The sequence below is a fragment of the Microplitis demolitor genome, chromosome 10 (assembly GCF_026212275.2).
Source record: "Microplitis demolitor isolate Queensland-Clemson2020A chromosome 10, iyMicDemo2.1a, whole genome shotgun sequence".
Classification (NCBI taxonomy): Eukaryota; Metazoa; Arthropoda; class Insecta; order Hymenoptera; family Braconidae; genus Microplitis; species Microplitis demolitor.
In genome coordinates, this window is record NC_068554.1 from 17,441,600 (window position 1) to 17,466,731 (window position 25,132).

The 25,132-nt window shown below is 30.4% G+C and overlaps 4 protein-coding genes across 10 annotated transcripts; 2 read left to right on the forward strand and 2 right to left on the reverse strand.

Moving 5' to 3' along the window:
* On the forward strand, nucleotides 1-10,128 carry LOC103577839 (multiple epidermal growth factor-like domains protein 8). Its single transcript, XM_053742245.1, has 4 exons — nucleotides 1-561; nucleotides 621-784; nucleotides 854-7,829; nucleotides 7,892-10,128. The coding sequence occupies exons 1-4, from the start codon at nucleotides 294-296 to the stop codon at nucleotides 10,063-10,065; spliced, it is 9,582 nt and encodes a 3,193-aa protein (XP_053598220.1). The 5' UTR covers nucleotides 1-293; the 3' UTR covers nucleotides 10,066-10,128.
* A 451-nt stretch (nucleotides 10,129-10,579) lies between these two features.
* On the forward strand, nucleotides 10,580-16,433 carry LOC103577837 (intraflagellar transport protein 80 homolog). The gene is made up of 9 exons (XM_008558669.1): nucleotides 10,580-10,967; nucleotides 12,882-13,288; nucleotides 13,375-13,499; nucleotides 13,566-13,820; nucleotides 14,171-14,337; nucleotides 14,400-14,597; nucleotides 14,665-14,815; nucleotides 15,715-16,288; nucleotides 16,354-16,433. Exons 1-9 carry the CDS (start codon nucleotides 10,580-10,582, stop codon nucleotides 16,414-16,416), a joined length of 2,328 nt encoding a protein of 775 aa, XP_008556891.1. The 3' UTR covers nucleotides 16,417-16,433.
* Nucleotides 16,283-17,828, reverse strand: LOC103577838 (bcl-2-related ovarian killer protein homolog B). The gene is made up of 3 exons (XM_008558670.3): nucleotides 17,128-17,828; nucleotides 16,609-17,064; nucleotides 16,283-16,547 (listed from the first exon to the last, which is right to left on the reverse strand). Exons 1-3 carry the CDS (start codon nucleotides 17,362-17,364, stop codon nucleotides 16,413-16,415), a joined length of 828 nt encoding a protein of 275 aa, XP_008556892.1. The 5' UTR covers nucleotides 17,365-17,828; the 3' UTR covers nucleotides 16,283-16,412.
* An 829-nt stretch (nucleotides 17,829-18,657) lies between these two features.
* On the reverse strand, nucleotides 18,658-25,021 carry LOC103577833 (GTPase-activating protein skywalker). 7 transcript variants are annotated; one of them, XM_008558664.3, is made up of 12 exons: nucleotides 24,830-25,021; nucleotides 24,268-24,392; nucleotides 22,860-23,453; nucleotides 22,328-22,641; nucleotides 22,122-22,265; nucleotides 21,752-21,886; nucleotides 21,319-21,537; nucleotides 21,054-21,083; nucleotides 20,614-20,703; nucleotides 19,961-20,119; nucleotides 19,668-19,897; nucleotides 18,658-19,609 (listed from the first exon to the last, which is right to left on the reverse strand). In XM_008558664.3, the coding sequence occupies exons 3-12, from the start codon at nucleotides 23,329-23,331 to the stop codon at nucleotides 19,468-19,470; spliced, it is 1,935 nt and encodes a 644-aa protein (XP_008556886.1). In that variant the 5' UTR covers nucleotides 23,332-23,453; nucleotides 24,268-24,392; nucleotides 24,830-25,021; the 3' UTR covers nucleotides 18,658-19,467. The 7 variants fall into 7 exon arrangements, with proteins under 7 accessions (XP_008556886.1, XP_008556881.1, XP_008556882.1 ...); XM_008558659.3 differs by lacking the exon at nucleotides 21,054-21,083 and adding an exon at nucleotides 24,483-24,559; XM_008558660.2 differs by lacking the exons at nucleotides 21,054-21,083; nucleotides 24,830-25,021 and adding exons at nucleotides 24,483-24,559; nucleotides 24,634-24,822.
* Nucleotides 25,022-25,132: the final 111 nt, after the last annotated feature.

Sequence of the window (25,132 nt, forward strand, 5' to 3'; positions counted from 1 at the left end):
TCAACTTTTTGACATTATCTAAACTAAAATTGCAAATCATAATAACATTTATTTTATTTAGTTATATCGCACAGAAATTTAAATTTTTAAAAATATTTTTTAGTTCTTTTATTTGAAATGTTAAAAAAAAATAACTAATTGTCTAAACAATAACAAACAATAACAATAATAATAATAATAATAATAAGTAGTAATCCTTGAAAATAGTATAAAATATGTTTGTGGTAAAAAAGAAAAAACAAGTGTTAAATTTAAATTAAAAATAAAAACGAGTGTTATGTGTCGGTGGTTTGATGATGGGGTGGATGAAAATAATGTCAATATGGGCAGTGACATGGTCTTTTTGTTTAATTATAAATGGATTGGTTAATCCTTCATCTCTGCCACAATCCTCATCATCATCATCATCATCATCGTCGTCGTCGTCATCGTCGCAAAATGTCAAACAAGTACCTTGTGATAAAACACGTAAAATATTCACCGATTCATGGGGAATTATCAGTGATGGACCTATGGGGTCAAACTACACTCAGGATTCTCACTGCGAGTGGCTCATAAAAGGTTTGTTTCATTTTTTATTTAAAAAAATAATTTTTAATTACAATTATTTAAATTAACAGCAAATAACAGCAGACAGTTCATAACTTTGAGCTTCAGAACAATGGGAACAGAGTGCAGTTATGATTATGTATTTGTTTATGATGGTGATTCCTTTCGTTCACCATTGCTGGGTAGTTTCAGTGGTAAAACTGAACCTCAGCAAGTTACATCATCATCTGGTTATGTGAGTTTTTTTTTTTTTTTTTTTTTTCTAATTTTTTTTCTTGTAATAATGATGATTTATTATTTTTAGATGCTAATTTTATTGTACAGCGACACAAATTATGTCCTAGATGGTTTTTACGCTGAATTTTCAGTAACAGATTGTCCGAACAATTGTACAAAACATGGAAAATGTATAAACAATATTTGTGTATGTGAAAATTACTGGGGTGGCAAGGATTGTTCACGTGAACTATGTCCGAATAATTGCAGTGGAATTAAATCTGGAAGCTGTGGTATTAAAAAATGTCAATGTCGCAAAGGATTTTCTGGTCAATCTTGTTCGTTGAATAATATAAATCCTGAGGGTAATAAATGGCACTGGTTATCACACTCAGAAGGTGGCTTGACACCACGTGCTGCGCATACTGCTATTTATGATAACAAAACAGACTCACTGTATGTATTCGGTGGTTATAATCTCAATAATGTGTTAAGCGACTTACAAATTTATCGTTTTAATACGAGCCAGTGGGAGAATGAATATGGAGAAGTATTGGAAGGTGCATCTGCTACTGAATATTTGGATCCCATGCTGATTGCTGGTGAATTAGAACGCATTGGATTAACAGGAACGGAAGCTGAAGAAAAGTATGGAATATCATCAAGTTCGTTGGTATGGAAAGTACTTAATAATATTAAAAATAACTCAAGTGCTTTTAATTTTCGCGATGCCAATAAATTACACCAATCGTCTGTTATTTCTGATAAAAATAAGCAGAATAATTGGAGAGAATTTATTAGTGGCCGGGATTATCGTTCTACTAAACGTCGAAAACGTTCAGCTGATAAAGAACAAGACAATGATAATCCTAGTCCTCGTTATGGACATGCGGGTTGTAAATATAAAAATGGTTTTGTCATTTATGGTGGTAAATTATCAAATGGTTCATTATCAAATCAACTATGGCATTATGATGTTGAATTTAAAATTTGGACTCTAAGAGGAAAAAAATCAAAATTTGTCCCACCAGCATTAACACGTCATACATTAACACTCACTGATGATGATTATATATATTTATTTGGCGGTAGTACTAATGATGGTGAATTTTCCTCAAATTTATATTACATTAAATTGAATTTTAAAAATCCAGATAGTGAGCAATGGAGAAAAATAATATCACGTGGTGGTAAAGAATTAGATGTACGTGTTGTTGCACATACGACAGTATATCATAAATCGACAAATTCATTATTAGTATACGGTGGTGTTGTTGCAAGTGTCGCTCGTTTTAGTAAACTATCAGATCGTATGTTTGTATTTCAATTGAATCGTAAAGTCTGGTCAGAAATAAATTATCCACGTGCACATTTAAGAGACACTTACGTACCACGTGAACGTGCATTTCATACATGCAATATTATCGGTAATTATTTAGTTGTTTTTGGTGGTTACTCTCATCGTCACAATAAAGAAGAAATATGTTATGATAATCAGATGTATTTATATCACTTGGGTTGTCATGTTTGGGTAAGCCACGAAGTATTTGGATCATCAATAATAAATGATAATGGTAATAATAATTATCCAAAACAACAGGGTGTATTTGCACATGCTGCTGATGTTAGGAATGGTAATACATTAATTTTAGTTGGTGGTTATCATGGTAATGTCAATGGTGATTTACTAGCTTATACATTACCATCAATGCTATCACCTGGTGATAATGATTATAACAAAGGATTAGAGCCAGAACAATTATGTTACAAACATAAAACATTTACTGAGTGTTCATCAAATCCAGAATGTGGCTGGTGTTCTGCTGATGAATTATGTTACGGACGTACTATTGGTAGTAATTGCACAACAAATTTACAAACATCTCGTTGTCCAGGTGTATGTCCAGCACTAGGTGATTGTCATTCATGTCTAATTCATGGACAATCGAATACAAACAATGGAAGTGGTAGTGGTAGTTGGGGTATCAATATACGTAACAAAAAATCAATATCAAATAAATTGAATCTTGACACATGTACATGGTGTGTTGAAAATGCACGATGTCATCATAAAGATGATAATTATGGTGTATGTGGTTTACGTGACGATACATTATCACAAATTCCTGGATGGTGGGGATCTAAAGGCACTGAAATAATTAGAGTTGATGAATGCCGTCAGTATGATCGTCGTCCTGGTTTGACATTTTTAAAATATAAACCACCGGTTAATCTAACCCAGCCAGACTATGTTACTATTGTCAATGCAACAACCATTGATTTTAATGTCCCATCAATGCAAGGTGCTAAAACAGAATCTGGTCTTGGTGGTGAAATGATAGCACGGCTTGTTGGTTTTTTAAGATTACCTCAATATTTTTGGGATGATAACGCGGAAAATATAAAAATATGTGTTAGCTATAACAGTGCAACTCTACGAGTTAGTCATAATCTCGATGATGATGATAATGATGATAATAATGATGATGAATTAGAATTAGTTGCTAATTTAACTGCTGAAACGTCACAGTGTATACCAACAAAATGGTCATCAAGTGGTAATAAAATGTTGTTACAACAAAATGGACGTTATTTATTAGATTTTGAATCTAAACGCATGGTAACTGTTAATTATGCATATCCAAGTAAAATGGAAATAACTCACAGTAAAAAATCCGAAAATCCTAAAGTATTTACATTTGAGTATCTTGAGCCATATAAAAATGGCACATGCCAACAATACAATAATTGTTTACATTGTTTAACAGATTCATCATGTGGTTGGTGTGAGTTAAACAATAAATGCTTATCACGTACGTTAAATGAAACAGAAAACTGTATAACAACAATTGAATATAATAATAGTAATATTACTGAATGGCGTTATTTAACAATAACACCATCAACATGTGCCAATTGTTCTAATTACATAACATGTAAATCATGTGTTATGACTAATTTGTGTGAATGGTGGACTGAAGAAGCAAGATGTGCTAGAATAGGACGCTTACCAAATAGTGTATTAAATGTTGAACAATGTCCGATACCATGTCGTCAAAGAAAAAATTGTACTCAATGTTTGGATGAACGAGGTCGGTGTGTTTGGTGTGAAGCAACACATGAATGTTTTTCATTTTCTGTTTATACATCAGAATATCAGTTTGGTTTATGCCGCGAATGGATGGATCAAGCTGGACTAATGGGTGTTACATCAAGATCATCAACACCATCGACATCATTATCACTATCATCATCAGAATCAATATTTTCTGCAAATAATAACAATAATTATCAATGCAAAAGCTGTAGCCGTCATACTAATTGTACAAATTGTCTTCATTCATTGAGCTGCGGTTGGTGTTACAGTTTTGATAATCCAATAACTGGTGTCTGTGTTCAGGGTGATTTTAATAATCCACATGTTAATTGTAGTATTGCTATAAATGATTACTATGGAATAAATGAAACGACTTTAATAAATCATGATTCTGGCTGGGCATATGCACAGTGTCCAGATGTTGATGAATGTGATCTTGGATTACATGACTGTCATATAAATGCTATTTGTACAAACACACATGGTAGCTATAGTTGTAAATGTAAGCGTGGTTTTAATGGTGATGGACGTAATAATTGTACTAAAACATGTTATGAAAAATGTATTAATGGTTACTGTAGTGAATCACCGGAATATAAATGTAATTGTTATCTTGGATGGACTGGTCCTGATTGTCGTACTAACTGTGGTTGTTATAATCACTCAACTTGTGTTAAAAGCGTTGGTATTTGTGATGAATGCAAAGATTGGACCACAGGTAAATATTGCCAAGAATGTAAACCTGGTAGTTATGGTAATGCAACAACAATTATTGGCTGTCGTAAATGTAATTGTAATGATCATGGCAATAGTTATTTAAATTACTGTGATGGTATTACTGGTAAGTGTTATTGTAAAGATAATACTCAAGGCGAAATGTGTGATAAATGTAAAAAAGGTTATTACGGTGATCCACGTAATGGCGGAATGTGTTACTATGGTTGTATGTCACGTGGTATGTTAACAGGACAACAAGATGGCGGTGGTATTAATAGTAAACAAGGGTTAGGTAGTCGTTATTCACAATTATCACTATGGGAGAGTCATCTTGCTGGTAGTCAGACACGTGAATGTTTATGGATCGTCCGTCCGTCAAATAATAATGATAATGATAATGATACATTGACAACATCATCATCTTTATTGTCACAAAGTATTATACAATTTACGATAAATGATGATATTAATGTAAGTTGTCAGGAGAATAGCGTTTATGTCTATGATGGTTTACCAGACTTTGTATCATCAACAAGTAGTCATCAGAGTCAATTATTGGGAGTTTATTGCACTGAAAGTACAAATTATCCAGTTACTGTTGAAGCTAAGTCGGGTACACTTACCGTCCATTATAAACAGCTTGATGAAATAGAAGGTTTTAATGCAAGTTACATTATAATGACATGTGGTAATGGTGATATTAATTGTCCACCAAATCGTGAATGTAGAAATGGCCAATGTTTATGTAAAATTGGTTTTGTTGGTATTAATTGTGATATTGAATTATGTCCGAATAATTGTACATCATCAAAAAAACAAGGAACTTGTGATAAAAGCTATGGTCATTGCGTTTGTTCAAATGGATATGGTGGTCGCGATTGTTCGATTAAAATAAAATCACATCAATTGGTATTTACCGAATTATTTAATTCGGAATATCTTGCTGATAATTTAGATCATTTACGTAAAACATTGCCACGTTTTGGTCACAGTCTTGTTGCTGATAGACGTGGAAGTTTATGGATGTTTGGTGGTTATTCATTGAGTCATGGTCCATTAAATGATATACGTTTATTTGATACTAAAAATAATACATGGATGCCAGTAACTGTCGAATCAACATCCGAGGCATCAATGCCACAGGGACGTTATTTTCATGCTGCTGAAATAAGCCATAGTCGTCAGCAAATTTACGTTTATGGTGGATTATCACGTAAAGAACCGGGTGTCAGTGGTCTATCTAATAACACACTGAGCGATTTTTGGAAATTTAGTTTACAAAATCAACGATGGAGTCTTGTAACAAAACATCCTTTAAAATCATCATTGCCTGCAGCACCACCACCAGCATCACCGCCATTAGAATCTGAATCATCAGCAACAACTACATCCACCACAACAACAACAACTACAACAACTACGACACCAACTACAACAACAACAACAACCACCACCACCACACCAACACCATCTTTTTCTTCTTCATCATCATCATCATCATCATCATCACTGAATTTTGAATTTGGATCAGTACCACCACCACTGGCAGGTCACACATTGACACTACGTCGCAATGGTGAATCTGAAAGTCTAATTTTAATCGGTGGTTTTAGTCCCAAGTATGGTTACATGGACAATGTATGGGAGTTTAATTTAGAAACTGAATTGTGGTCATTGATAGTAACACGTGGCAATGGTCCACTGGGTGTTTACGGTCATTCAACAGTTTATCACTCAAAATCAGATAGTTTTTATGTATTTGGTGGGTACATGTATGCTATAAACCGTACATTTATATCCAATAAATTATACGCGCTTAATTATAAAACATTTACATGGTCAGTATTACCACCGTTTGATGATGACAATAGCGATAATGATGATAATAGCAGCAACAGTTTACCACAAGGAAGATTTTTACATTCGGCAGTTACTACAGATGAGTATATGGTTATATTTGGCGGTCGTCAAAACCCATACAATACAAATGATTCATTGATAGCTTATGAATACGCTTGTAACTTATGGATAAAACTTATAACGAAAGACACTGAAATAATAGGAACACCACCACCGCCAGCTTACGCTCACGCAATGACTCATGCTGATCCTGAGATAAATATAATCTATGTCGTCGGTGGTTTTGATGGTGGTATAAATAGTCATGTTACACAAATAATAATTCCCGATGATTTATGTAATTTATGGACTGAGAAAAAAATTTGCCGGAAATATTTCGGATGCTCATTTTGTTCCGTGATAACAATATCCGGTAATAATGAATCTTATTGTTTTTCAAACCAACAATCATCATCATCATCATCCTTAATGTCATCATCAATAAATTATCGTATTGATAAATGCAATACAAATGTAACGATGTCACAGCGTTCGAATGGAATTTATTGTAACTATGATTGGATGGCAAGTCGTAAATGTCAGAATTTAAAAACCTGCACTGAATGTTTGGCCCAATGGCCTTACTATCGCGACAATGATAGTGATGATGATGATAGTAATAGTGATAAAGATATAAATCGTCCTATTTGTAAATGGTGTACCAACTGTCCAACACCAAATGGTAAATGTATACCAGTTGATAAAGATTGTGACGAGCATAACAAATGTAATTTACGTAGCAAATTATCAATAGTTGATGTTAATCAATGCGGCGAAAGACAATGTCCAGCAAGTGATTGTGATAAATGTAGCAAACTAGATGATGATTGCATTTGGACACGTCAAGTTCTCAAAACATCTGAATTCGGTGTTAAAATGACCAGCGAACCAATTTATGACTGGAACTGTGTATCCAAAGATATATTTGAACGTTCTAGTATTAAAATGGCAACAAGTAGCACGCAATGTGAATCAAGATGCTGCTATCACAAAGATTGTTCAAGTTGTTTGCGTGGTACTGGTGCTGAAGGTGGCTGGCATGAGTGCAGATGGTCGACTCAATTAAATGAATGCATTTCACCATCATATCAACCACTATATTGTGCTGGTGGTGTTTGTGGATTAGTATTACGTAATTCTGATATTTTACAATGTCCAGAACCTTGTTCAGTATTTAAACAATGCAGTACTTGTTTAAAACACTCACACTGTGGATGGTGTTCACTTGATTCTGATACTTTAACCGGGCAAGGAATTTGTACTGAAGGTTCGCTGGAAGCACCAACGGATCATCCTGCTGGTGGAACTTGTCAAATGCTCTACGATAAATTGAATCCTTCATCAATTGAACGTAAGTAATTATTGTCATTATTTATTAACATAAAAATTAATTTATTTTTTTTTTGTTTTTAGCCATTGCAACAACAATTTTACCACACGATGATTTTACGGATACGAGTTTTGTAATTGATCAAGACTTTAATTTAACAAATGAAACATTCCCGCCAATTGTCGGTTTTAATAAAATATTTTCCTGGCATTACGTGCGTTGTCCCCCAGAGAATGAATGTTTAAATCAACATCACACTTGTTCTGCTAAAAGTGAAAAGTGTCTTGATCTTGATGAAGGTTTCGAATGCATATGCGGTGATGGTTACAAAAATGAAACAACTTGGTCAACTGCAACATCATTAACATCCTCATCATCATCATCTGGATTAACAAAATTAAATGATTACGGACACAAAATGTGCGTGCCAATGTGTACTCAGGGCTGTGTCAGAGGTACTTGTATCGAACCAAATGTATGCCGTTGCGATTTTGGTTACGTTGGTGCGAATTGTTCCATTCAATGCCAATGTAATGGACACAGTAATTGTGCTGGTCCAGATAAACTTGACGTCTGTTTAAAATGCCATAATAATACAATGGGTCCGCAGTGTGATAAATGCGAGCCACTCTATGTTGGTAATCCATCAGACAATGGACAGTGTGTACCATGTCTTGAATATTGTAATGGACATACACGGATTTGTATAAATGAAAGTATGACTGTATCAGATCCTAATTCAGTTGATCGCATGTCTATTGAATTATTGCAAAAGCAACTTATTGAAGGACCTGTTGCTAAAGCTAAATGTGTTAACTGTGGTAATAACACACGTGGTGATAAATGCGGTGAATGTGTTTCCGGTTATTTCCGTGGTACTGAAGATTTACGTGATATATGTAGACCATGTCAGTGTCATGGTCATGGCAATACATGTGATCCAATAACTGGTGAAAAATGTAATTGCGGCAATAATACTGAAAGTGAACCACTTTGTACAAGTGGTCCGTCTAAATTATCATCATCTTCATCATCTTCATCAACAAATTCAATAAACCCTGGTGGTAAACCTTGTTGGATGGTACAGTGCAGTAAATGCCGAGAAAATTATGCTGGTAATCCAACGATGGGACATCAATGCTACAAGACTGTTACTGTTGATAATAAAATGTGTTTTGACTCAAAATTAATCGACGAGTGTAAATTAAAACCTAAACCACTAAATCCTGGACAAACTGTTTTTTATATGGTACAACCAAGATTTATGAACGTCGATATAAGAATAATGGTTGATGTAACCCAAGGTGCACTTGATTTATTTCTAAGTCCTCGTGATGATTCATTTATCGTGACAATAAATTCAACTACTGGTTATCAGGATGTTGAGTTAGATGGTAAATTTAAGTATCGTAAAAATAATTATGACAATTGGTCTCAAGATGATTATAATATTGTTGAATTCAATCCACATCATCATTCATCAAATTTTTCATCCTCAGAATATCATCAGCAACAAAATTGGAATACTGGACCACAATTTTTATTAATGGAACGTTATGCTACTGATAATTTAGCAACATTTGTAACAATCGAACAAAGAAATACATTTTTGATAATACGTAATCTTACAAACCGTTTGGTATTGACATTACCACAAGACAAACATGAATTAGGTCTTACTAAATTCCATATTGCTCTCAGAGCAATCGATCCACCTTACATTGAATCAACAACAAATGGACGTGCCGCCTATGGAATGATATTTTTTCGTCAAGATCAATTACACATTGATCTATTTGTATTTTTTTCTGTATTTTTCTCTTGCTTTTTTCTATTTTTGGCAGCATGTGTCGTTGCCTGGAAGACAAAACAAGCGGCAGATGTACGTCGAGCACGGCGACGTCACGTTGTTGAAATGCTGCATATGGCTAAACGTCCTTTTGCCTCGGCAATTATTCTTTATGATCGTGACAATAATAATTCTGATGACCGCAGTCCAACGTCACCTCAGCAACGTAAACCTGGACGTGCTCGTAATCAAAAAATTGTTAATTTTCACAGCGACGTTAGACCAGTTGCCGTTGAACCAACAGACGACGGTGTTGCTGCAGTAGCAACAGTATTCATAAGACTTCCTGGTGGTCCACATGCTCCAGTTAAATTAGCTCTCGGTAGTTCATTGATTCTATTGACTCGTGTCTATCCCGTCAACAGTCGTGTGTTTTTACGTCGTCGAAACAGTCACGCTTTAAGTTAAAAATAAATAATATATTTTTTATTTAAACCATGACCGATTTTACATCACAAGTAAATGTATTATACTGTGCTGCTATTTTTTTTTTTTTTTTTTTATATGTAAATACTTGTGTCTTTTATTTTTATTTTATTGTAAAAAAAAAAAAAAGAACAAAAATATGTAATAAATTTCTGTATAATTTTTTATCTGTACAGATTTATATAATTGTCCAATTACTATTAATAATATATATAATAATTATTACTATTTATATTATAAGAAAAATGATGAATCTTCCATTAATTAATTAATTAATTAACAAGTATTTAATAATATAAATGAACAAAATTGATGTAATTTTTTTTGAAATAATTAATGTAATTGCCTCATTGTATATAAATAATTTATGCATTTATAAATAAAAAATATTTAAAAAAATATAAAAAGGGAGTTTTGTTTTGATTTAGTTGCCTTGGAAACGGAGGGAAATGACAGGTGCGGATTAAATTTTTCTAGTTTGTTGTTATTTAATAAAATGAAGTTCAAAGTATCACTTTGGGATAAAAATGGTCATAGTAAAATAGTAACGTGTGTTGGCTGGAATTCACCAGAAGATGTTTATTCAACTGGAGAAGATAATTTGCTTTTGTGCTGGCATTTAGATGGTAGTTTGGTTCAAACAAATAAAGTCATTCAGTTTTCGGATGATTTTAATCCAACTGACATGCAATGGCATCCACGTGCGATACAAAATACTGGAACTAGTATTAAAAAACAATCACATGATGTGTTATTGATAACGACTGCTGATGGTAAATTTTATTTGGTCAATAAAAATGGGAGGATTGAAAAATCTGTTGATGCTCACAAGGGTGCGACTTTGAGAGGAAAGTGGAGTCATGATGGCTCTTCATTGTTTACTGGTAAATCTCATTTAAATTTATTTTTTAATCAAAATACTTTTAATTTAAAGTTCAAATGTTAATTTTTAATTCAGACGTGGAAGACAAAAAATTTGACAGCACACGGAAAAAAATGATATTCAAAATTTTAATGATTTGTAGTACTTTTGAATTAAAATCAGTATATTCGATACTAATATCAATCCGGAATCATTATATATATTACAAAATGGCTATTATTTATATTTAAATTTGATACACAGAATATCTAAATTTGTAATTTCGTATATTTAAATTAATTTGAAAAAGAATTGATAAATTGATATCTACAGTTATTACTATTCAAATAAACAGAAAAATTTTAAAAATGAGGAATCGAAAAATTAGTAAACGAACATATTAATATATAAAGATCTAGTACCACTTATTCAATTTATAAATATTGTAAATTAATTTATATTGATGAACAAATGATATTTTAAGTTAATTGATCAGTGATATCGAATTTACAAAATAAAAGTTTATAACTTTTGGAATTTCCCGCCGGAAAAATCAGTATCTAAGATAGCAATAGTTAATTTGACCAATTATTACTTTTTAATAGATTATGCCATAAATTAATAAACTTTCACTAATCCCTAGCAGATCCGAATTACGGTAAATTACCGTAGTTTACCGCAAATAATCATAAAGTACCGTAATTTACGGTAATCGAAAGATTTGCCGTAATTTACTGCAAACTACCGCAAGCTAAGTAAATTTACGATAAAATGCGGCAATTTGCCGTAGAATTTACGGCAATAATGCGGTAGTTTTACCCCAAATTTGCCGTAATATCCGGTATTCAGAAGAATTACTATATTTTACCACAAATTTGCCGTATTTTACTGCGACTTTCCCATAATTTACGGCATTCAGAAGAATTACCGTAAAAATGCGGTAAATTACGGTGAAATATCGTATTTTTACGGCAAATTTACGATAAAATTGCGGTAATTCGGCGTATAATTTACGGTAATAATGCGGTAGTTTTACCACAAATTTGCCGTATTTTACCGCGACTTTCCCATAATTTGCGGCATTCAGAAGAATTACCGTAAAAATGCGGTAAATTGCGGCAACTTGCGGTAAAATATGGTATTTTTACGGCTAATTTACGATAAAATTGCGGTAATTCTGCGTAGAATTTACGGTAATAATGCGGTATTTTTACCCCAAATTTGCCATATTTTACCGCGACTTTCCCATAATTTACGGCATCCAGAAGAATTACCGTAAAAATGCGGTAAATTGCGGTAATTTGGCGTAGAATTTACGGTAATAATACGGTACTTTTACCACAAGTTTGCCGTAATTTACGGTATTTATAAGAATTACCGTTAAATACGGTAAATTACGGTAATCTACCGTAATTCAGATCCACTAGGAATATGATTCATGTATTATACCTAAAAGTAATAATATTTAGTTAGTTTTTGAAATAATTTATAGTATTTTTGAGGAATCTACAAAAATTAGTAATTTTTTTGGCATTAAACACATAAAAGTACTAATTATTGATAACAGATTAAACTTTTTATTATTATTTATTAATTTTTAATATTCTGTTCTTTCCGTGCATTTATAACAGACAATACTATTAAGTTTAAATTTCTAACTTACTCTTGATCGTCAGATATAATTGAATTTTAAATAAAAGAATCATTTATAGTTAAGATTAAATAATTAAATTTTTTTAAAAATTTTCAGTGAAAACAAAGAATTTAAAATTAAAGCACGATATTAAATTTAACATTTTTTGAATATGAAATTTAAAATTTAAAAAGTAATTTTTTAATCTGCTATTTAAATTAGTACGCAATTAAAAGTTAGATAATTATTTTTCACAAGTAATTACTTTTTAACTCTACTTGAATTATTTATTAAAAAATAAAGCTGGAGAAGATGGAATTATAAAAATATGGTCAAGAAGTGGAATGTTACGTTCGACAGTAGTCCGTGGTACTCATGCTGTCCTATCAGCAGCCTGGAGTCCAGATTCATCAGCAATTATTTACTCCCAAGGATCGCAACTGGCATTGCAGCCACTTAACTTCAATTCAAAATTACGAAAGTGGTACGCACATGAAGGATTAATTTTAACGGTATCTTGGAACCGTAACAACAATTTAATTATTTCTGGAGGTGAAGATTGCCGATATAAATTATGGGACAGTAATGGTAATATTTTATTCACAAGTGCTATGGGTGAATGTCCAATAACTTGCGTTGAATGGTGTCCCAATGGTAATTATTTTGCCGTTGGTTCTTACAACACTATTAAATTATGCGACAAAACTGGAGTAAGTCAATAAAATAAATAATAAATTATATTCATTTAAATAACTATATACATTTTTTTATTTTTTTTTATTTTTTTATTAATTAGTGGTCTCATTCATTAGAAAAAGTAAACACAGGAAGTATATACAGCATCGGCTGGTCTAATGACAGCACCCAAGTGGCAATGGCTTGTGGAAATTCAACCGTTTTGATGGCTCACGTTATCGACAGGTTTTTTTATTTATTTATTTTTAATAATAATAAAAAAAAAATACTTTATTGATATAAAAATTTTAGAAAAGTCGAGTGGGATAATTATGAAGCGACGTTAATCAAAAGGAAAACAATCCAAGTAAGAGAAATTAATAACAATAGTGGAATTGTTGAAATACTTGAAATTTCTGATCGAGTTGTTCACATGGAACTAGGATTCAATCATTTGGTTGTTGTTACAACAAATCAATGTCATATTTATTCATCGACAAATTGGAATACGCCGATAATATTTGATTTGAAAAATTCAACAATTTCTGATATTATTTTGGCTGAAAAGTAATTTTATTCATTTTTTTTGAAAGTATACGGAGAGAATGTGGGAATTTTTATCATTTTGCTGAAGGGAAATTCCTTAGTTGACTGAAATTTTACTAGGGAAAAGTGAAACTATATATATTAGGGTGGCCCCCAAAAACCGGCATTTTTTTTTTCAAGTCTTATGAAAAATCGTAAGCCAAAAAATTTTTATGAGACTCGAAAAAAAAAAAAATAGCCGGTTTTTTTGGGCCACCCTAATATATATAATTTCATTTTTCCCGTTGATAAAGCTTGCTGTTAACACAGGAATTTTGATAAAAATTATCATTTTTTTCTCTCCGTATACTAAAAATTAAATAAATTAACAGGCATTTTTTATTGATTGAATGGAATGTCATGACGTTGTACAACTATCAAGGACGATTACTCAGTGTTCCTAAGTGGAAAGGAATTACTCAAGATGAGCGACTTTATCCTCCGTGCATTGCACTTTGCTCTGATACTCTTGTTCTTCGTGATCAAGTCAATGAAAAATGTAAATAAAAATTATTTATTATTTTTATTTTTATTTATTAATTTGATTATTATAATATTTAGTACTTCATATATTGGAATTGTCAACAAATAAACCGGTAAATGAAATTCAACCGCATTTACACACGTGTAATATTAATGAAATTTCAATAAACCAAATTGGAGGAATTAATTATCGGCAGCTGGCGTTCATTGACGTCACGAGAGATTTATATTTAATAACAATACGTTCCAGTGGTATCGGTCGTATTTGTAAAATAGGTAAACTAATTACTTAATTTAAAGTAACAATAAAAAAACTTTTAAATTTAAATATTTTTTTTTTTAGCGGCAATGGCACAAAGTATTGCATGGGCAATAGATGCTAATATTTTAGCAGCAATGTTGGACGCAACTCTGTCAATTTGGCTTTGTCCTAATTGTATTCATTACAGTGATCGTAAAATAATACGACGGACTCGTATAGACAAAGAAAACAAGTATGTCATCCCGTCTGAATTAAAACAGTAGTTTGAGCCTCCAAAGCCTCAGTTCTTTTATATGTTATTCAAGTCCTAGATTTCCTAAAAGTATGAAGAAGTAAATCACCTTTTTAAAATGGTATTTTAACCCTCCATGGCCTACCATTTATTTTAAAATGCTATTCAAGTTCTCAGTACCCTAAAGGAAGCGCATGGAGGACTTAATCACCTTTTTGAAAAGATGTTTTGTCCCTCCGAGGTCTAGCATACTTTTAATTTGTAACTTCGAATGAGCTCAATTCTTTAGCATGATATTGTTATAATAATATTTGTGTTCTAAATACATAAAGATAATTCTAACTGATCGTGAGCATCCGAGTAACAGCAAGTTAGGTCTTGCTTTCGAATCCCGGCAGCGGCAGATTTCTTTTAAATTTCTTCGGCAGTTTCTGTCATCCAATACATCACTCGTATTTATTATTCGCATAAAATAATTAATTAATCATATACTAATAAGTCAAAGGCTCTAATTATTCAATTAGAATTTCGAATGACAGTACTATTCTATTCGAACGCTCACTTGTATAACTCTAACTATTATTAATATTTTAACTTTTATTATTTTTTAACTCACAACAAAACATTTATTACTAAGAAATTATTTTTTTAATTTTTAAATTTCAAATTTTTTTCGATCATGCTGGCCATTTCTAGCTTTTTTACCAATTGTACGCGATCCGATGATGGTCCCGATCTATAAATTTAGACTCTGGAGGCTTATTTATCCTTTTTAAAAAGATTATTTGAACCTCCTTACCCTCATGTAGGATTTAGAGGCTCAAATCACCTTTTTAATTTCGACTCGGGATTTATAAATATTTAAATTTATGAATAAATAAATATAATTTTTTTTTCAGCGAATTTGGTAAACAGTCTAGTATTAAAAATATTAAAAATGGAATGGTAACAATAAGACGAAGTGACGGAGCAGTGATTGCTGTGTCCTTCTATACATTCTTTACAACACTGCATCATCATGTTATGAATAATAAGTGGCAAGATGGTTTATCACTTTGCCGAATAACACAAAATGATATTCTTTGGACATGTATGGCCGTAATGGCCACTGAAAATAAACAACTAAGTGCCGCTGAAGAAGCCTACGCTGCAATAGAACGTTATGACAAAGTCGATTACATTCAGCAGATACAAAAAATATCAAATAAAACAGATAAATTATCAGAAATGTCATTGCTTTCTGGTGACTTGCTCGCAGCTGAGGGAATTCTTCTTCAGCATGGATTCATCGCTGAGGCTATTCGTATTAACATTCAAATGTATAATTGGAACCGAGCTCTCGAGCTGGCAGTTCGTCATAAAAAACAAGTTGATCAAGTTCTCGAAGCACGAGAAATTTATCTCAAATTACTCGACAAAAAAGAAACAAATCCAAGTTATATTTCTTTAATTAAAAGTAAACGTAAATCAATGGTAATTATTTATTATTCATTTAAATCAATTTTTTATTATTCTAATTATTATTATTTAATATACAGAATAGTATAATCACAGAGACGGAGGTAGAGACTGATAACAACAACAAATCTGATGATAGTTAATAGAAAATGAATATCCGTAATAATAATGCAAGCCCCATAATAACTGTCGTTGAAACAAGTAAAATTAATGTGTCACGTTCTTGCCATGTGTCTGCATCAATGCTTGTACGGCATCTATTACTTAATGCAATCTACAATATTTATTTAAATAATTAAAAAAAATAATTAAAATTAAAATTAATGAATACTTACCCATCCTCCATTGGCTTGAATCCACGAGGCCAAATCTTCTTCAAGGACATTTGTCATCGCACGTTGAATAGCTCCGATAAACTCGGGCTTTCCTTGACGGACACAGTCAACAGCAACACCACCAGCCACTGAGTACAGTGATATTATTTTACTCCATGTCATTTCACCAGTCCTCAATAATTCACGTGATACATCAGTGATGGCTTCTGCAGCAGATTGTTCATTGGAAAATGACCCGGCTCCTATTTGCCGTGCAATATTTTTATACAATTTCGGATACATCTTTTCTAGTTCAGCTCCTAAACTATTCAACACCGGACATACTTCTGCTACAACTAGCAATCCTTCAGATGACATCATTCCGCCACTTCGCATTCTTTTCAATCCCAACTTTTTTTGAAATATTCCCGACCGTTTCAGACGATTTTTAATAAATTGACCGCAAAGTACTGATCCCTAAAAAACATCATTTTTTTTTTTAAAACTAATAATTAAAAAAAAAAAACATATGTAAATTACCTGCATGACAGCAAGTTCAACATTAGCAGCAACAGATCGCCAGCCGATAGTATCTGATATTTTTTTCGACACAACATCACTGACGTTACTCAATCGTCGTCTAGCAGAACCCGCGACACCTTGAAATGATGAACTATCTGGCAAATTCAATAATGACAAGCTACTTCTTCGTACACGATCATTTACAGGTACAGATAATAATTTATCATCACTTTTATTAGCCACACGCGATACCATTTGAATATATATTAATTACTAACACGTCTTCAGATAACAAAAAAATATTTTCAAGTGCACACGTACATTACACCAGATAAAGTATTATATTTTTATAATAAAATAATTAACTAGTAATGATAAATAAGAAAAGATAGAAAAGAGCAAGAGAACAAGTTGCGTTGAGTGTACGTAAGACTAAACGACTAAAGTGAAAATAAAAGTAATCGGGTTTACTGAATTGTAAGTGTAATTTAACGACTACTCAATAGTTTGTAGTGTTGTAATATTCTACATACAAGAGACACGTATCAAAGTCATCCAGGTATAATAATAATAATAATAATAATAAGTATATACACCGAGTAAGTAATGATGATGTATTTGGTAAGAGGGCAAACACATACAGACTTACTTTTTGTATCACTTATTCATGTCACTATCATTCGCACATACAAACATCTATTCATAAAAGTTATCAATAGTCCAATAAAAATAAAAATGTTAATTACTCTTAAGAAAAAAATTCAACTTTTTTTTTTTTCTTATTTTTCTTTAATCATTTTTTATTTAAATGATTCTGTAAATTAAATAATACTATTTTGTTTTTCTTTACATATAATTTAAATTGGCCATAGTTGGTTACTGTAATTACACGTCGTTGTATCTGATAAACCAATAAATAAATTTATATATATATATTTATATATATATATTTTCACTCAACGTAACAAATAGTCAACGGATTAATATATTAAACACAAGATTATAATATATGTTTATATTTGACATAGAAATGTAAGCCGTTTTTTTTTTATTTTTATTTTTTTTTTTTTTTTATTTATGATATGCAACCCCACGGGGTAAAAGTCTCGATGGTTATTTAAATGAATTATTTAATGTTCTAATAGATCTACATGTACTTAATCACCGAGACTAAACTTTAAATATATATACATTATAATCAGGTGGTTGTAAACTATCCTGTCGATGGAACAATCATTTTTCGAAGCAATTTAAAAACAAAAAAAGACAACAAATCTATCAGATATTTTTTAAATATTACCAAATTATTTACAAATTGATTTTATTGTTAATTATAAACCAATACTTTAATATATATATATTTTTGATCGTATCTGATAAATTTATTTTACATAAATTACAAATATAAATGAGTAAAATATAATAAACATTAAAGAAATTATAATATAAATATGTACAGGAATATTAACTAATTCAGGTCCAATGAGTACGACTGAAAAAAAAAAAAAAAAAAAAAAAAAAAGAAGACTAAAAGTGTAAAGAAAATTAATTTTACTTAAACTATTTCTCAATAATTATTGTCGTCAAAAATATTATTATTATTATTATTTTATGATTTGAGGCTTGACCTTAAAATATATTAAATATACATATTTATATAAAATAATCAGGACTTGATTGACTTTGGAATCGAAGAAAAAAAAAATATAAATTAATAAATCTCTTGACTTTTCACAATAACTTTTTCTTTTTTTTTTTTTTTCTGCAAGAGAGCCTTACTCGATAGACAATAATCGACTAGGCGCAGTCATATTTGTTATTAATTGTTAAGTCTATATATAAATTAATTAATTAATTAAATAATAATAATAATAATTGTCTCACTCAATTGCTTCTTCATTTTATTTCATTTCATAAATAATAAATACGCGCTCAATTGTTCCCAACGCAAACTTACGCCTATTGTTTATAACACAAGCAAAATTATTATCCTGTTTAGTGACTAATATATGTACATATATTTATATAGATATATATATATATATATATAAACTAAGAAAAAAAAATCTATATAATGCAATTGAAGCGTTAACGATAGTCATTATTTTTTCTTTTAAATTTTACAGTCATAATTATTTTTATAATTTTAACAGCTGACTAATTGGCAATTCAAGTCTAATAATACTATTGTTTAAGCAAATTATATATATATATATATATAATTTAACATCGATGACACACGAAATTTAATTTAAAACTTTCAGCTAATCGACACAATAGAGAGAATATAAATGGCAGTAGATTTTTTTCTTATTAATTTCTTTTTAATTAAATGATATATATGTAGATAGATATATATTAAGCTCCGGAAAAACCATATACTTCCAATACTCTTATCTCGAAATCACCGCTAGCACAGAGAGGCGGATTGTTGAATGTCGAACAGTGATCAGTTTTTCCATATCTTATATTTTCATCCATCCAAATTGCTTGACCGTCACTTAAAATAAATAATAATTAATAAATAATAATTTATATTTATTTAAATAAATAATTACCCGCCGCCAATTGTTATCATTTTAGAATCAGCAGCCATAAATAATTCTGCTGAATGATGAACTTTAATATCATTGTGCGTTGAATCCATACCAACCCATGGATATTTAGCACGTTCTGGATATAAACTGAATAAAAATGTCTCTCCGGTACCAAAGTATGCCTGTCTATGTCCTTTGTCATCTTTCATATTACGCTCACACCATCTCGTTGAACAGTACGCACCAAAGACCTGATAAAAAAAAAACAATACAATAATTCAAAATTTAAATGAATTATTTTATAAATAAATTACCTCATTATTACAGGTTTTTATCATTAGTAAAGTCGGCTCATGTTGTTCGACTCGTAAATAGAATGTCGTTAATGAACATCCGTGTTCTTCAGTAGTGTACAGTAATGTAGGCTGGTACATTGTTATCCTGACTGGCAACCACGACCACAACGTAAACAGCTGGTGATAATAACAAAAAAAATATTTAATTTTCCAATTAACATAACTCATAAATCATGCATAACACACAATTTATTCAAATAAATAAACATTAATTTTTTATTTTTAAAATAAAATCATGCCCAAACTTTTAGTCTCATGCAATCTCATTTTTTAAATTTTAATAATTATAAATTTTAAAAAAAAAGTGAATGCATGGAGAAGCGCAGCAATATAATAAAATAAATAAACAAATGAAAATGTATGAAAATTTATTTATAAACAAAATTTGTTTTAAATATTACAACAGCAGATGACTGACCATCATCCTCGTAATAAAAAATTATAAATATAATATAGCATAATTCATTAATTAACTAAATAAAATAATTTACAATAACAAATAAAAATAAAAATCATCAGTGGTTGCAGCCAGACACCTAATGGACGATGACAATTTTACACTCTCCTACTTTTTTATCTTTTTTTTTTTTTTTTTAGTAATTAATACTTACGTTTTCATCTTCCTCAACGACTAGTGATTTAATTCCCTGTATGGGATAAGCTCCCATTGCATAAGACCGCGGTTCCGGACTATGTGAACCCTTTATATTTTTTATTTATTATTTTTAACACGATTATTCCATTATTGCAGCCAAACACACACAATATTATGATTAAAAAAAAAAAAAAGAAATGAATAATTATTATAAAAAAAAAAAATATATGAACAATGGCAGGTTAATCTGAAATCGCGAGGATGAGGTCTATTAATTTAAATAAATAAAAATGATTAAAATAAAAAGCTCGCGATAAAATTTAATAATTGGGCGAGTATATGGAAAATATTAGGTAAATAAATAAAAGTGGTAAAGTAGTTTTAGATCATCACAATGGCAAAAAATAGCACATTAAAATAAACGAAACATTTGCCAAAAATATAATTATACAATACCCTGTCTTTGAATGTTTCTTCACACTCTTTCTGAAAACAAATCATCAGAAAATAATTCAAGAGAAAAAAAAAAAAAAAACCTAACTGAGATTTTAAGTTGAATTTTATTGGTAAATAAATTAATGACGATTAGCAACCCAAATAACTGACGTAAATAAATAATAATTAAAGGGAAATCGTTGGTTGTGTTATTATATATGATTAACATTGCCAATAATATTTAAAATATGAGTAGTTATTTATAAATTATACTAAATAGTATTACCTCTCGTATAGTGAGTGTGTGTGACATCATCTGTATGTTGACTTGAGATTGACTTGTTGGTAAATTGTCCGATGATCGAGATCGTGCAAGTGATCGCGACCCTGTTAATACAGTTCTGCTTTTTAATGTTAATTCCGTACGTAAAAATACTTTTGATATGTAAGCCGATGTAAGTCCGCGAATTCCAAATGCTATTCTTAATAATTTTGCCGGGCTTACCTAAAAAAAATTTTAAAAATCAAATTTCTCGTAGAAATTCATTTTGCACATCAAAGATCCAGTTGACTATCAAGAGTTTTTTATTATAGTAGCTTGTACTTTTTGTAACTCACTTCCATTTGAGATTACGTCATCAAAATTACTAGATTTATTTGGTCAAAGACGCTAGATAATAATTATTACTTAAAATTAAAAATAAATAAAAAATAATTACCGGTATTTGGCGGCAAAATTTTGATAATGCTGTATCTAATCCATGTTTAACTATTTCTTGCATCCAATCTGATGACTGTGACGATGAATGTTTATAGAATAATAACAATATTGCCATTGCAATGCGATAAAATACCTTTTAAAAAATATATAAAATTAATATACTAGAGCGTGAAAGTTAATGAATATCAGAATGGATGGATGTCTCATCTCAATAATTTTGTGAGGAGAATCATTAATATCTACTTATGCTATTTATACTAAGTATTTAAATGTAATATTGTAAAATAGTGTAATCACAAGGAGTTATACTCTATGATCGATAATAAATCTAAATCTAAATTTAATATTTACAATAATAATAGTATTACCTTTGAACCCTCGTGTAAAAAGCAATCCATTACCCTGACAATATGTTGAAATGGAAGTAATTGAAGAATCCACCAAATCCAATCAGAATAAATTCTATCACCTCTCATACCACTGTGTCGTGATAAATGCGCAGCTGCTGATTTCTGTAATAATAAATTAAATAAATAAAACTTTTTACAACTTTAATTAAATCTATAAAACTTACAACATATTTTTTAGCTATTTGTTCGACAGTTTTCCACGTAACTTCAAACAATAATTTTGTTTGTGTTACAAATACTTTATCTTTGCAAGCAACTAAACTTGCCATACAGTGATAACAGTCTTCCTCAGTCATAAAATGTAAAAGTAATGCCGTAAATGGATAAAGTGTTGGACTGTATGTTATATCTGGACATGAAAATCCTAACACAGATACTACACGATCAGCAATATTTCTACCCTTTCCAGTTAAATTGTACGACAGACAATGACTGCTGTCAACAAATGACGGCAACACTATTGACTTTTCTGATAATTCTGTTAAATAATTATTATTTATTATTTCATTAATTTTATTAATTTTATTACTTTTATTAAGTAGCAAATAAAATAAAAAAAAAAAAAAAAAATTGAAGCCGCCTTACTTTCATCAATTAATTGAACAATTTGTGAAGGAGTGGCTTTTGAAGGAAAAGTAATACCCTTTTCCTCAAAACCTTTTATAGTATTTTTTTTATTATCATTATCATTCTTACCAACAGTACCAAACAATGAGGTAACCATGGCCCAATAAAAACCATCTTCAGCTTTGGTAAATATATTTTTAGCTGATGTATGTTGCTGACAAAGTGCTGGCCATAAATGTGCTCTTATTCCATTATTTAATGGCCAAGCATTTTCCCGTAAAATTATTTTAACTTCACGTTTTCTATTACTTTGTATCAGTGTATTTACTTCATTAAATGTTTTAAGAGTTTGTTTTTTACTAGAAGGTGATTCTGGATTTATTACAATATTTGTTACATCAACATGAGGTGGAAATGGTTCATCAGTAGTTACTGCTCCTGTTCCTGTTGTTGTATTTACTGGATCTTCTTCAATCATTGACATATTTGCTGCTGATGCTGCTGCTGCTGCTACTGATGATGATGATGATGATACTGGAGGTGAATGACTTGCGTTAGTTCTATTTGAGCTGGTTGTAGTCGTCAATATCATGGCAAACATTTATTGTTTTGTTGTTTATTTAAAACTACGGTGGTACTGGACCCCCGTCCATTATTTTATTGATAAAGTTCTTTATCATTACCACCGTTTTATGTCAAGTCTACAGTTGTTACTATTTTCATCTGTAATAATGAATTTAGTTAAAATTATTCAAGTGCTAGTTTAATAATTTAATGGATCTCTGGTTAAATAACCTATGGAATTAAATATAAAATACGTAACTTAACAGGCATCATCATCATTACTATCATGATAATGATAATGCTTAAAATTACGACTATTCTTGTACTCGAAAAATTTAAAAAAAATTTTTTTTCTCGACCTGTAATGGCTAAATCTTTAAATGTTTCCATTATTAGAGTGTATAAAAAGGCGTGTGTGTATTTATGGCAACTGTCCAAATCACATGACATTATACATGAACCAAATGCCAAAATATATATTTTATCTTTTTATTATTATTATTATTATTATTAATTATTAATCATTTAAATAAACTTTTAACAGCTAAAAATAATAATACTAGATTATAATAATAAATATGCAAATATTATTATCAGTATTATATGTTATATTTATTTACTCAAGTATTTAAGTTTAAGTTTATGCATCTTAATTATATAAAATATAAATCGTATTATCTGTTGTATTTATAGATATCAATAATAAGAATTAGTAAATTTACAATAATAATAATAATAATAATAATAATAATAATAATAATGCGTGTGACGCTGACATTGCCATTTACCATTTGCCATTAATGCGGATGAAATCGTGGTTTCGAATTAACGAGGTAAAATTGAAAGGGCGGAGTCTGTGTCTAAAGGGGCACTATACATATATAATACCAACAGAGATAAGCATTTGCGACCTCGGTTTTTTAAATTTTATCATCATATCATATTAAAAAAAATAAATAATAAAACTAATTACCGCCAATGTGACTTGACACCATAAATCCAAACAAATCGTTGCTACTTAAAATAATCAGATGAAATTTATATTATTATTATTATAATTAAATTAATGTGTAGCAGCATTCATCAGAAATCAGTAACCTGATGAAAAAAAAATAAATAAATAAATAATTAATTTTAAAAACAATGACACTATCACTACTGATAATACACTTGACAATATCACTGTACCAATTATTATTATTTTATTGGATTAGTTGTCTATAATATTAATTGTTATAAATATCCAAGTGCAATCACCACCATCACTAAAAATAATAATTATTTAAAAAAAAAAAATGTAATTCAGGTGTACGTGTGCAGTAAAGATAAACTCTATTACTCTGGTAGAGATTCAAATTATTATATATGATATTTTAGCAGCTACCAGAGTAGTCGCACCAGCACATCACACATCACACTCTCGACACTAATAAATACACACAGGCTGATATATATACATATATGTAATTATTATAGATATTGTACAAGACATATATATGTACATAAAATAAAATAAAATCATACGTGATACGTACTGATGGTTCCTCGTAATCGTCCCTGTCCCTGCTTACAATTTTTTATTCTTATTATTTATTTTTTTTTTTGTTGCTATTCTTCTTCCTTGGTTTGTTTCAATAGATAGGGGTTTAAACTATTAGAGCAACAAAGACAGTTAAATTGTTGATTACAACAGAGACCACAATATCTATTTATTGACTACAGTTTACATGGATATTATTTTTTTTTCTCGTGTGAATTAAAAAGAAAAAAAAGTTTTAATAATCAATTTTATTGTCAGCGCCATCTTTTTTCGCTCTGTCGGCAAGTTACCGATTCAA

Excerpts from the sequence above, each read along its gene's own strand:
- LOC103577839 (XM_053742245.1), top strand. The coding sequence starts at position 294 with ATGATGGGGTGGATGAAAATAATGTCAATATGGGCAGTGACATGGTCT. Across the intron at positions 562-620 it reads CTGCGAGTGGCTCATAAAAG|CAAATAACAGCAGACAGTTC; the intron begins GTTTGTTTCATT and ends TTAAATTAACAG. Across the intron at positions 785-853 it reads TTACATCATCATCTGGTTAT|ATGCTAATTTTATTGTACAG; the intron begins GTGAGTTTTTTT and ends TATTATTTTTAG.
- LOC103577833 (XM_008558664.3), bottom strand. The coding sequence starts at position 23,331 with ATGTTTGCCATGATATTGACGACTACAACCAGCTCAAATAGAACTAAC. Across the intron at positions 22,642-22,859 it reads CTCATTGTTTGGTACTGTTG|AATTATCAGAAAAGTCAATA; the intron begins GTAAGAATGATA and ends ATTATTTAACAG. Across the intron at positions 20,120-20,613 it reads TCGTTGAGGAAGATGAAAAC|CTGTTTACGTTGTGGTCGTG; the intron begins GTAAGTATTAAT and ends TATTATCACCAG.
- LOC103577838 (XM_008558670.3), bottom strand. The coding sequence starts at position 17,364 with ATGGTATCGCGTGTGGCTAATAAAAGTGATGATAAATTATTATCTGTA. Across the intron at positions 17,065-17,127 it reads TTGAACTTGCTGTCATGCAG|GGATCAGTACTTTGCGGTCA; the intron begins GTAATTTACATA and ends GATGTTTTTTAG. Across the intron at positions 16,548-16,608 it reads TTCAAGCCAATGGAGGATGG|ATTGCATTAAGTAATAGATG; the intron begins GTAAGTATTCAT and ends TAAATATTGTAG.
- LOC103577837 (XM_008558669.1), top strand. The coding sequence starts at position 10,580 with ATGAAGTTCAAAGTATCACTTTGGGATAAAAATGGTCATAGTAAAATA. Across the intron at positions 13,289-13,374 it reads AATTATGCGACAAAACTGGA|TGGTCTCATTCATTAGAAAA; the intron begins GTAAGTCAATAA and ends TTTATTAATTAG. Across the intron at positions 13,821-14,170 it reads GATATTATTTTGGCTGAAAA|GCATTTTTTATTGATTGAAT; the intron begins GTAATTTTATTC and ends ATAAATTAACAG.